The sequence below is a fragment of the Leishmania mexicana genome, chromosome 15 (assembly GCF_000234665.1).
Source record: "Leishmania mexicana MHOM/GT/2001/U1103 complete genome, chromosome 15".
Taxonomy (NCBI): Eukaryota; Euglenozoa; class Kinetoplastea; order Trypanosomatida; family Trypanosomatidae; genus Leishmania; species Leishmania mexicana.
The window spans coordinates 95,887-108,132 of record NC_018319.1 but is presented as its reverse complement, the minus strand read 5'-3'; the positions used below and the strand labels follow the sequence as shown (position 1 = coordinate 108,132).

The 12,246-nt window shown below is 62.9% G+C and overlaps 3 protein-coding genes across 3 annotated transcripts; all 3 read right to left on the bottom strand.

Annotated features, from left to right (window-relative positions):
• Positions 1 to 204: 204 nt before the first annotated feature.
• Positions 205 to 978, bottom strand: LMXM_15_0270 (putative replication Factor A 28 kDa subunit; the record flags this gene model as incomplete). Its single annotated transcript, XM_003873506.1, has 1 exon — positions 205 to 978. One exon carries the CDS (start codon positions 976 to 978, stop codon positions 205 to 207), a length of 774 nt encoding a protein of 257 aa, XP_003873555.1.
• Positions 979 to 2,732: 1,754 nt separating this feature from the next.
• On the bottom strand, positions 2,733 to 4,175 carry LMXM_15_0260 (conserved hypothetical protein; the record flags this gene model as incomplete). The annotated part of the gene is made up of 1 exon (XM_003873505.1): positions 2,733 to 4,175. One exon carries the CDS (start codon positions 4,173 to 4,175, stop codon positions 2,733 to 2,735), a length of 1,443 nt encoding a protein of 480 aa, XP_003873554.1.
• Positions 4,176 to 5,796: 1,621 nt separating this feature from the next.
• Positions 5,797 to 11,592, bottom strand: LMXM_15_0250 (conserved hypothetical protein; the record flags this gene model as incomplete). Its single annotated transcript, XM_003873504.1, has 1 exon — positions 5,797 to 11,592. The coding sequence occupies one exon, from the start codon at positions 11,590 to 11,592 to the stop codon at positions 5,797 to 5,799; it is 5,796 nt and encodes a 1,931-aa protein (XP_003873553.1).
• Positions 11,593 to 12,246: the final 654 nt, after the last annotated feature.

The window sequence follows — 12,246 nt, the reverse complement described above, 5'->3', positions numbered from 1 at the left end:
CCGGCACTGGCAGGATGGGGGCGTACGGGAGACCCTGGGATGCCGTCCACCGAGAAGTGTGAGTGTTTACCCCCTCCCCTCCCGCCACCATGAGGCTGGCGGGTGGAGGAAGGAGGCGGGAGTAACGGCAACAGATGAGGAGAGCGCACATGAGTCGTACTGGTCGTGGTGGTGGTGATGATATTCGGCGACGCACGTATTTTCTCAGATGTTGAAGCGGTTGTCGTGGGTCTGGTACACCTTCCCCTCCGCTGCCAGCGTTCTCATCGCCGTGCGCACGTCACCGTGGGTGAAGCCGTAGCGCTGCGCCGACATCGTCAGCTCATCCATCGACATGCCGGCACCGCTGCTGCCGTGCTGCTTGATGAAAGAGACCAGGAGGTCTGTCAGCAGCACCTTGTTGTCGCCGCCAGGCAGCATGTTGTGCATGCCGACGGCCGAGGCCGTGTTCTGTATCGAGACACCACTGCTCGGGGCACGCTTGTTGCCCTGTGTCAGACGCAAGTGCGTGAGAATGGCGTCCAGCATGTGGTAATTCATTTCATTGCTGTCCGCCATACTCACCACGGTGCCGGTGACGATGGGGGTCTGCTGCCACACATTCACCGTACCAGACGCGCGTACCTGCGTGTTAAGGGGAAGTGGCTCCTGCATCCTGTCTGCATCGATCCACTGGCGCACGACGAGCATGCCCGTGTTGTCGGTAATTCGGTACCCAAAGTGCTTGGCAGTGATGGCGCCACCACCCGAGGCCATGTTGGCGTTCTCGTAGCCCACCACACGGCCAACGACGGTCGCCTGCGTCACCTCGCGGCCGTCCACGACCAGAACACCGCCGCCAACGCTCTGAGCCTCCAGCATCTGCTTGATCGTGAGGGGGCGAATGGGATGCATGCGACGCTGCGGCTGCTGGCCGCCACTGCTGTTCGAGGATGCGACGGCGCCCCCGAAGTTGCTGCCAGGGGTCGAAGCGAGCATCGTGCGTGTATGTGTTCGTCTGCAGTTCTCTCTTTTTTTTATTGGGGGGGGGAGTGGCGGCCCTACGGAGCCGGTCTCTCTGGTCGATGTCTTTGAAGGAAATAGATGGAGCACAACGGCCTCGTTTCGCACTCTCGTCGCTCTGCCCGTGTGTGTACGGGCGTCTCTCTCACTCTAAGTGCGTGTGGCTCGCTCTGTTGTTGCTGCTACGTGCTTGCGAGACAACTTGTTCGCAAGGTAGCAGGACAGGATGGCGACGATGCGCAAGAGAAGGAAAGGGTAGTCACGCGCGTGCGAGGGAAAGGAGAGGAGAGAGGGAAGGGGGTTATGGGATGGAGTGAGGCGGTGGCGGGCGATGCGGAGCGGGGCGGGGCGGGGCGTGAGTGAGGAAGGCACGGGTGTAGCGGCTCCCTCGTTCTCACGGTGCAGTAGGTTCTATGAGCGCCTCTCTCTCTATGTGTGTGTGTACAAGATGCGCAAGCGTTTTTGTACACGTGAGCGTATCCGTGAGTGGGTGAGGTGGGTGGTGGCTGTATGTGTGTGTGTGTGTGTTAGGATCGGGCTCTCTTCGGGTAGATTCACGTCTGTGTGTGTGTGTGTCTGCCTCTCGGTGCTCCAGTACGCGTGGGTTAGGTCCTCTGAGCACGTGCTGTTTGGGGAGATGTGAGAGGGAAAAGAGAGAGGGGGGCGAGAGCAACGTGAGATACAGATAGATCTTGTGAGCTTGGTTGCGTGCCAATGGCAGTGGTGGCCGTGATGGTAACCTCACCACCACCCCAGCCCGCGCGCACGACGGTCGATAAAGCGGTGGATGGAGAGAGCGGAGGGGCCGTGAAGTGATAGACATGGAGGTGAACAAGTAGAAGAGGAGGTGGTGATGAGCCGGAGGGGAGGGAGGGGGGGGGGCAGAGGTGTGGCAACGCATTCGTGGTGGTGAACACCCATAAGGAGCGAGTCGATAAGCTCGTGTGCCCCAGGTTAGCGTTCTACGCAGTGTGAGCGTGAGCAGACACACACACAAACGCGCGCACGCGACGAGAGAAAGGCTGACGATCAGGTGGGCAAGGTGTGCTTGCCATGAGCGCGCGTATTCGCGTGCACGTATGCACACGTGCGCTCACCTGTGTGTGTGTTCAGAGAGGAGGCACAGGCGTAACTGATTGCCCGGGAGTTAGCGAAGTCCGGGTGGGTACACCCATCACGGCTGCATCAGCGGCTTTCATGGCACACGTGGGGAGCGCATGGAAGACAGCGGCAAAGTCACGTCACACGCGATGAAACAAACAAACAAAAAAACGCACAAGAGCGAAGGAAAGCGCTGCCTGCGCACGTGCACCCACGTTTAGGTCCGAAGCGGTGCCACGTGCTCCTGATGCGGCGGCAGTGGTTGATTACCGCGGCAGTTCTAAAAGGGTTCTGGTGTGTGTGTGTGTGTGTGTGTGTGTGTTTGTGTGTCTTGGGGAGTCGGGGGTCGGGGGTGGGGGAGGGGTAGTGCCCAAGCAAGCGTCCACAGAGTCATCGAGAAAGAGGAGGAGATAGCAACGATGACGACGACGACAGTGAGCACACACCGCTTGACTACATACACATACCCTCTCTCTCTCCCTCGCACACACACAGGCACACACAAGCATGCTCTCTTCCAGTATTGTACATGCGCGAAGATTTACATGGTGAAAAAGAACGTTGACGTGATGTCATCGCGTACATTAGCGCAGCCCACACACGAGCTCGTGTCTGCGTACATGTGTAGTCTAGATGGCGGGGCAGCGGTAGAGGTACGGCAGTCCTTGTGTCCGCTCCTTAGACTGCTGAAGCTCACGCAGAATACGTGACGGCTGTATGTCGGCCGCAGAGCCTCCGGTGACTCCGTCGGCACTACTGTAAGGCGCAGGCATCGCATCCGCGTCCATCTTAACGACTAAAGGCTCCGGAATCGCCGGAGGGTCCACCGCTGCAGGGGAAGGCGACGCCGCATCACGGTTAACACCAACGCCGCCCTTCGCCGCTCTAGACTTGGACGCGTGCTGCAGAAACGTGGCCCCGGTCACGTCGACGTGGCCTTCCAAGGCGCACCGCTGCAACGCACGCGCGAGGGTGTGCCGCGTGTGAACCTTCTGCAGCGATGGTGAGGCGGCAAACAGACGCTCCGCCAGGGCAAGGGCGTCACGGCTTATCGCCTTCTTCAGCAGTCGGCCACGGCCACTGCTGCTACTGTCCCAGTCGTGCGCGTGCACCGCCAGCGCCTCCGGGAGTGCGGCTCGAGCCTCCGCAGCGGCAGCGCCACCGCCTTGCTGCTGCTGCTTTCTGCCGAGAATGAGATGCGCCTCGGACGGCGACACGACCGAGTTCAGATCGTCGTCGTCGTCGGTCGCCGCGCGGCGGATGTCTTCGACAGACCAGTTGTTCGCCCTTGCAATCTCCTCCACGCGGTCCCGCATAACGCCCAGCGCCTCCGCGACCTCAAAGTCGGAGATGAACTTCTCGTAGTCGAGGTTCTCGGCGAAGTCGAGAAGGTCCCGGTCGAAGTCGAGCTCGGCGTCCATCGCCTCCTCCTCCGTCAAGGCCCACTTTGGCTTGCGGGAGGATGGCGCCACTGCGACAGCCGTGCCCTTGAGCGTGGCTGCCACGTGTGCTTCCATCGACTTGTGCATGTTGTATGGCGGCGCGCTGGCGTTAACTGTGCTAACAGCGATGGTGGCCAGCTCGTGCTGCTGCTGCTGCTGCTGCTCAGCGCGCTTACGCTTCTCCGCCTCTCGCACCCTGGCGGCTCGCTGCGCCGCCTCCACCTCGAGCTGCCGGTCCGACTCTTTCATTGATTTCACCTGCCGTGCGAAGCTGCGCAGCCAACGACGGTGGCGCGAGAGCGTCTGCGACGACTTTGTTTGACGCTGTCGCTGGTTCGCCACGCGCAACGCCTCCTGCTCAGCACGGGCGTCGCGACTCTCCTTGGACGGTCCGTAGCCAAGTGGGTTGCCACTAGGCTTCGAAGGAACGAACGGAACAGAGGATGAGTTTCCTTGGTCGTAGCCATTGCCACCGCCAGCGCCGCCGAGCCCGGCTGCCGAGCCGAGGTTTGACGGTCGCTGGCAGAGCAAGATGCCCTTGTAGTTTTCTAAAGCAAAGTGTGTCGTGTACCCTGACTGCGAGTACATCGCCGGCGGATGGCTTACAATGACATCTTTGTAGGTCTCCATTTTGCAGGCGTGTGTGTGCTCGTGCGGCAACGACTGTGTCTACGTGCGTGAGGTGGGCGGAAGACGGCCGGGCAAGAGGGAGGGAGGCAAGAGGGGAGGGGGGAGGGGGGGTGCATGGACAATGCACCTGCGCGTTAATCTACTAACCCTCTCGCTGGCTTGCAACGAGGCACAACAACAGGAGGAAGGGGAAGAGAGGGAGGGGGAGAGAGCAACACGTAACGTGCTGCCGTTGCCGCGGACTTGAGAGACGAGCGCACGAAGTAAAACAGACCCAAAAGGGGGCACGGAAGACCGCGTGCGCGTAAGGTGAAAAGACGAGACAACAACAACAACAACAACACACACACACACACACTCGCAGTGGTCGTTGATTGCAGCGTCGCTTCAAGAGAGAGGGGGGGAGAGGGAGAGGGAGCGGGAGGGAAGGTGAAGTATATGGCCGTGATAGAGGCCCAGGAAGGCGGCGCAACGAACGCGTTAAGGGGAGCAGACAAGACGGCATCGATCACGCAAGTAGGTGGCGGGAAAGCGATGAAGAATGGTGGTGAAATACAGGCGGCTGAAGCAGGCGCGCTCACGTGCTCCTCATGCGTTCTTTACGAGCTGATGCATGTTTGACGCGTTACGACACCGACCACCACCGACGCATCTACCTGTTCGCCTTCCCAACAGGGAAGGAGATGCAGACCGGCAGACAAGCTATGCGAGGACGTGCAGTCGCGCTCATCTTCCATGTGTCCCACTCCACCCTCTGCCTCGTCAGAGGACCGCCCGTCGCTGTGCGTGTAGGAATATCAGGTGTGCGCTGGTCGGCGAATGCGTCCGCCCAACACTGCGACGAACGGAAGACCCCCCAGCACGCCCCTGTTTTGTTCGTTTTATCGGCCTCCGCGGAGGAAGGAGATCCGAGGAGGCAGGAGGGTATGCGTGACGAGCAACACCAGAGGAGAACAGTCGACGAGGGAGGAGGGCGTGCGCGCAGACCCCTCGAAACAACAACAACAGGGTAGCCTATACATGATGGTGCATGTTGGACACCGCGACCACAACAGAGCCAACGGTACGGAAACTCGAAAGAAAAATGAATAATAATAATGAACGACGCCGACGAGGGCGGGGCAGAGGGGAGGAGACACAGGCGCAGGTCACCCCAAAGGGCCCCCCCGTCCCGTCCATCGCCTCCCTCCCTCTCTGGGAGTGGGCGGTCCCCTACCACACATCCCGTCCGGGACAAAGTGCTACTGTACATCGAGTTCCTCTTTGTGCTTTCTCCGTGATACCGCCTTGATTGGAGGGGGCGTGCAGATCTCGCCAGCGATCAGGCTGGCGCCGTCACTACCGCCGTGTTCTCTAGCAAGATGGGCCATTTCGTTTTCCAGAAGCCACGCAGCGGTGGACAGAGCGGAGGGAGAGGTCAAGAGGAGGAGGAGGAGGGGGGAGTGCGTGGGTGGGCGACACCGCTCGCTTCTCCTGCTGCGCCTCTCATAACCGTTTGCAACAACGAGAGCGCCTCGGCGGGCTGTGGGCGCCATCGTCTGCCTCATGCCGCATGCGCTGGCAGCGTCTTCAGCGCAACCAGCACTACCCTTCCTGCCCTGCCGCCACTGTCGCCAGAACTCTAGAAGTGCTCCGTCATCAGTAGGCTGGCCCATCGCGAGGAGAGCAGCAGTGGTAGCGTCACACCCTTGGTGCCCTCCACCTGCAGGAGCAGCTGCACATCCGTGATAAACTGGTGCCCGCGGACTTCTCTCTCAGACGTCACTGACACCGCCGCAGCCGCTTCTGTCGCTGACGTTGTCGCTACAGGGGCGTTGCTGCCGACGGTGAGAGCTGCCGGACTTAGCAGACGTCCCAAGGCAGCACATTCAGCGACTGTGAGGATCATGCTGTCCTCGATGGTCATCGCCGCATCGACATCAGCGTTCTCCTCGGTCGTGGCGGTGCGGGTGTCCAGGGCTCCTGTGGCCACTCGCCGCAGAGCCGCAAGGCAGTGGAAGGCACGTCGAACTCGCTCCTCCGTGGCGCCGGCATGCCTACCGATGCCCACGAGGAGGCGCAGCAGGGAGGACAAGAGAGGGGCCATCGTTGATGGAGTCGACGCAGCAGAGTTGGGGGACGAGGGTGGGCTTGGCGGAGCATGTCCCAGTAAGATTCGCCACAGCGCATAGCACCGCTGCACGTCCTCAGACTGACTCCACGCGTCCTCACTGCACCACGCACGCCACCACCATTGCACGAGCATCCACTCCACCGGCATCTCGCACAGCGAAGGAGGCGGGGTTGTGACGAGAGACGGCAAAGACGGCATCGCTGTCGTGCAGAACGTAGCGTATTGCGCCAGCACGCAAGCAGGCAGAGTGGCTATGGTGTGCCTCACGGCACCAGAGCTCGGTATCGCGGCGCACGCACGCATGCACTGAGAAGTTTGCACTGCCGCAAGCTCGGGTTCGCCGCCATCAGCACCAGCCGTCGGTGCGTCACACTTTGCGCAAAAACAGCAGCGGCGAAGCGCGAGGTTTGCCAGCCACAGCTCTAGGTCAACCACCACCAGTGCTTTCCCCGCCGCCGCTGTGGATGTGACCTCGGCCGCCGCCGCCGCTGCAGAGAGCCGCTCCACGTCGGCCGTGGTGAGAAAAGGAAAGTGTGACTCTGCGGAGGGGCGGCAGGGGCAACTAGTCAGCAGGTACGCGTCGAGCGACGGGTCCGGCAACGCAAGGGGCCCTGAAGTCGCTGAGGAGAACGTGGCTGGCCGGACCAGACGCGTCGTTGGCGCCGGGGTCTTCGCCTCATGGTCCCTCATCGAATACTTCGCCTTCGCCGCCAGCTCGACAGATATGTCGGGGAGGAAGCGCCAGAGGCGCTGCAGCTGATGCACGAGGAGGCCGCGCTCGAACTTCTCCATCGACACCATGGCATTCGGTTTGGCGGGGCGGACGGAGCTCAGAAGCAACTCCAGCTGGCCGCATCGCCACGGGCTGGGCTGCCGCAGATTCGTCTCCTCGTCATCGCCGATGTGCAGCACGGCCAGAGGGCCGTCAGCGAGCTCGTCAAGGCTGCGCGGCCGTCGCGCGCGTGACACAGTTGATACCGGCGCCGTTGCGTGCATGCCGAGCACCTCACGGTACAGCAGCTCCACCCAAGCCTCAGCGCCGTCGCGCGCGGCACACACCATCCGCTGCGACTCCTGGAGAAGAAGCGCGACACGCGCGAGTGGCGCCGGCGCGTTGATGGCCTGCTCGAGGAGGAGTTGCACGGCTGCTGGAACGTGCTCCGCCACCGAAATATTGGCTTCCAGCGTGGAGACCGCGGCGTCGTTCGCCGCACCTGCGTTGCTGTTCCTCGCACATTCCATGTCCTTTTCAACGACCTGAGTTTGCTGCGGTGGTTGTGGGGTGTTCGTGACCGAGAAGGCGTCGCCGGCTAGGTTGTGCAGAGAGTAACCCTTGAAATACTGCACTGCCACCTCCGCTGCGACGGCTGTTACCTGCGGCCAGTAAACCGCCGCTAGCTCGGCAGACAGCGTGGCGCTCGCCTCGCTTGCGTTCACGGAGCGCAGGGAGTTGATTAGGGCTCGTGCTGCCTCGGCGGAGAGTCGCGGTGCGACCCTGAGAACCTCCTCGTCGACTTTGGTGCCGCTGCTCACGAGAACAGAGGACGCAACGTCGAATAACACATCCGTCTCCACCCGATGGTGGCGTGCGATGCTGCAGCAGAGCAAACGCACCGACGCAGCGAGCTGGCCAAGACACACGTCCACCGAGAATCGCAGCAGAAGAGCGAGACAGTCCTCGAGATGGGCGATAGCGTACGCCGTGCACACCGCAATCGCCTCCTTTTCCCGTGCGTAGCTCTGATCGATGCTAGTAAACCGCGCCGTGGTACTGAGCGTCGCTGCCGCCGGCAGTGCGACAGGGCACTCCGGCTGCGCAACTCTGTCCATAAACACCTCCGCGACGAGGTGGTGCAGCTGCTCCGCGTGCTGCAGGACGGTCGCCCACACCTCCGCCTCTGCTGCGAGCGCGTCCCTAGCGGCGGCGGCTACGGCCTCGCCTGGGAAGGCGTCACTCTTCTCGAAGGAATGTAGTGCCGGCGCTGCGGGCAGAGTGCCCAGGAAGGCCTTACTCGTCTTCTTCAGGCGGACGCGAGTCGCCTCCGTCAGGCGGTAATCACCCAGACGGAAGGGCTCTGCCAGCTGTCGCGGCGCCAGCGACTCATTCGTGAGTACACGGCCCGCAGCAGGGCGGTGGAGCAGCCGCAGCTGTGCTGTGAGCTCATTCACGGTTCGCACACGCGCCTCAGCGCACCCGTGCTGCAGATCAACTGCGTGGAACTGCGAGGTGGCGGCGGCACGCCAGATCGCCGTGCCTAGGTTTGTAGGGTCCAGTAGGGAGTCGACAGAGCTGGCCAACGGCGTCGTGGGGTCGCTCACGTCCTGCACACACACGAAGAAAAGTGCGCGCGGCAGCCCTTTTTCCTCGAGCAGATTGCCAGCCGTCATTGCCGAAGACTCGGCGGCCCGAGACATCGTTGACATGCTTGCGCGCCGTGGGATAGAGTTTGCACGCTCCAAATCCAGGGAGGCGCTGGCGAAGTTAGAGCTCATGCTCGCCGTTGGCTTGTCGCGGCGTTTCACAGCGGGGCGGAACGAGGCTCCGGCGTTGAGCAGTCCCCCAGAGACACTTTCCACACTTTCGCGGTGTGCGTGAGCCTCCACTGCGGCCATCCAGTCCTTGCGCTGGCGCTGCTGCTGAGCGTGCTGCTGCTTGAGCTCAGTGCGCAGTCGCTCTACGTTCCAGGTTTGCACGCAGAGAGTCGACGCTGTCGTCACGGTGGACGCGGCACCGGCGGGCGACGGGGGAGACGGCAGAGACGGCGAGGGGGACCCAGCCGAGAGGCTGCCAGGACGGACGCTGATGGGCCGCGCCGGTGAAAACTCTTTGGCCGTCGACGGAGGTCCGAAACTCTGGATGTCCTCCGGGGATGGGTTATACACGGGATGGGTATACTCTGGTCCCGCGGAGCGCAGCAGCGCGCCGCCACCGACACCCGAGAAGTTGTTGAGGTCATCCTCGCAATCGTCGCCGCTGGCCCGCTGCACTACCGCCGCGTCTGTCGCGAACGATGCCGCCTCGAGCCGCCGCTGGCGTGTCGGAAGGTCGTAGACGAGGAAGGTTGCCAGCACTCCAAGCGGTGGCATCGCAATCGTGGCTTGAAGCTCCTCTACCATGGCGGACACGGCCTGCTCTTCCACGCCGGCCACGGCCTTCGCAAGTCGGTTGCTCTTGGAGCGCGGCGGCCCAGGTGACGCACCTTTTGCACCCTTTACTGGCGGCGACGTGCGCTGCTTGCACGACTCGGCCGCTGCAGCGGCGACAGCTGCCTGCTGCTCGGCGGCACACCGACGACCCTCCATCTCCATCAGCTCCGTCTCCGCTACCGCCGTCGCCTGCCTCAGCCGCCTCGCTAGCACTCCGACGAAGGAGGCGGAGTCGGAGAAACCAACGAGGAAGAGCGTGCGAAGCGGCACGGACCCCAACGCCGCCGCCTTGGACTGGCCGATTTCCTCTGCTGTGGCGACCAAGCCGGCAGCGGGGGCGGGGGCGGGGGCCGTTGGCTTCGGCGCCCACGACGGCATGCGATCACCAGCCAGGACGCCCAAGTTGTGGCGATGCACTCGCACCACCTCCCTTACGACAGCTTCGATCAGCTGCTCGCTCTCGCGTCGGCCCTCCGCGGACAGCGCGTTCACCCGCTGACTGAAGCGGGAGACGCTGCTGCTGCTGCTGCTGCCGGTGACGACGGTGGTGGCAACCCCCTGAGATGCGCCGCCACCGCCACCAGGGTTGCCACCGCCACCCGAAGAGTGCTGCTGTGCCCGCTGCAAACGCCCTGCAGAGCCGCTTCGCTTCGCATCGCCGCCCCCAGCACCCAGCGCACCGCTTCCGAGCAGCGTGCGCGGGGTGACGTACGTAGCCACCGCACCCCCCTCTGCCAACGCGGGGTCGCTGCACTCGACACCGATCTCGCTCACCACAAAGTGTGAGAAGAAATCCTCTACCGGTGCAGTAGGCGAGGAATCAGCCGCACTGGGTTCAGGGCCTTCTCCGGTCCCGAGCGAATATTGGCGCGACGCGGCAAGCCGGCGATGTGGCGACTGTGATGAAGAGGGCTGATGCTGATGCGATTTGCGCTGTGCGCACATTTCGATCGTTTCCGTTAGGAGCCTGGCGCCACTGAGGTCGTCGCCATAGACGAGGCACGCCGCCGGCGGCATCCGCTGCGTCCACCCCGGCAGTAGTTCCTCCCGGCGAAGAGTGCCAGCGACACCTGCATCACCCTCTGCGGCCTGCGGAGCAGGGAGGTTGGCCTCGTCAGCGGCCAGCCGCACAGCCTCCTCGGCGGCCTTGCGCTGACACGCTACCTCTGCATGCAACTTAGCCAAGACACACGTCACAGCCTCCGCTTGCGCTCGCACGGCCTCCTGCGCCTCGGCCTCAGTCACCGACGTGATGCACTTCGCCGCCTCGAGCTGCAGGCTGGCGTCGAGCGTCTGCTGCGCGTCTGCACTCCTTGAGACTGAGGAGTCAGCGACTTCGCTGTCGATGCCGGCAGCTCCGTCATCGCTGCGTGGCTTGATCTCCGCTGCCGCGGCTGACAGCGACGTAGGAAAGACCAGCTTCTCCAGCCACTGCCGCCACTGCGTAACGGACAGGTCTTGGTGCAGCCGGTACACGGGTCGCCCGCCAAGCCCCGTGGCAGGCAGGTGTCGGCTGTCGGACACCTCTATGGCCAACTCCGCCAGCCCTCGCGCCACGCCTGCACACCACACTACCGCCTCCTGACGCCTGCGCTCCCGCCACTCTGGCGCCGTGACCGTCAGCGAGTGTGACACCATGTTGCTCGACAGTGGCATGGAAACCAGCTGGTCGTGCTCCTCCGTGTGGCTCTGCTGGTGGTCCGCGGCGACCTTCAGCATCCGCTCCGTTCGGAGTTGCTGCGCGAGATCGCTCTTGCTCTTCTCACTCGCTCGCAAGGCGGCATCGGCAACGTCGCTCGCGAGCAACGCCTTGTCGCCCACAGTCGCATGATCCGCGCGGGAAGTGTCGGTAACAGAGCCAGTCTTTGACGACGCAGCCGCAGCAGCGACAGCGACAGAGCTCGATGATTGCTGCTTCTCTGCAACGACCGCCAACCGTGCCAACTTGTCCAGGCGCACCTGTTGCTTCTCCGCTTTGGCTGCGCGGATGGAGTGAATGTAGTCCGCACTGCCGTGCGCCGATGAGAGGGCGAAGGACGGCGGGGTGATGGTGGTGGTGGGGCGATCCACGTCCAGGCCGAGGCGGCGCAGCTTGTCATCCATCTTATCGAGATCGGCCACCGTCCGTGCCGCTGGTCCGTCCGTAGAGGCGCGCATCTTTGCCGGTGATCGTCTCACACTCCTGTGCTGCTCACGTTATGCGACGGCCCTGTCACGGAATTGTTTTCTTGTTGTCACGTCCAAAGGTTGTATTGGGGATGGTATGCGCGCGCGCGTGTGTGTGCGATGGCGCAGTGGTGGTGGCGTGGAATGAATGCACGTGCGGGGCGCGGCTACCCTGCCACCTGGCGCAGCAGTCTCTCCCTTTTTTCCCCTTTTCCTTCTCCTCTCGCCCTCTATGGTGCACGTCGACTGTGCGTGGAAGGTGACACACACACACACGCACTACTACTACTACTGCAGACTGAAGGTGCTGCCAGAGAGGCGAGGAGAGTGCGCAGAAAGGGGGGGGGACGGACCGTACTGTTGCGGCATTGAAGAGGAGGGAGGGGTGTGGGTGGGTAGGAAGATTTGTCAGGCCGTTTGGGCGGCCATGGAGTGGTACTACTACCCACCACGGGTGCGTTCGCCTCAGAGTGTCCGTCGAGCAGCGTGACTGAGCTACGCGCCTGCACGCATGAGCGGTAGCCAAGTGCCGCGCTTTTCCTTAGCTCCACGCGCGCGCGCACAGACGAATGGCCAAGCCAGCGAGACAGAGGAAGCGTGCGCAGAGGAGAAAGCTCTGACAGAACTCTTGATGTTTTCAGGCCT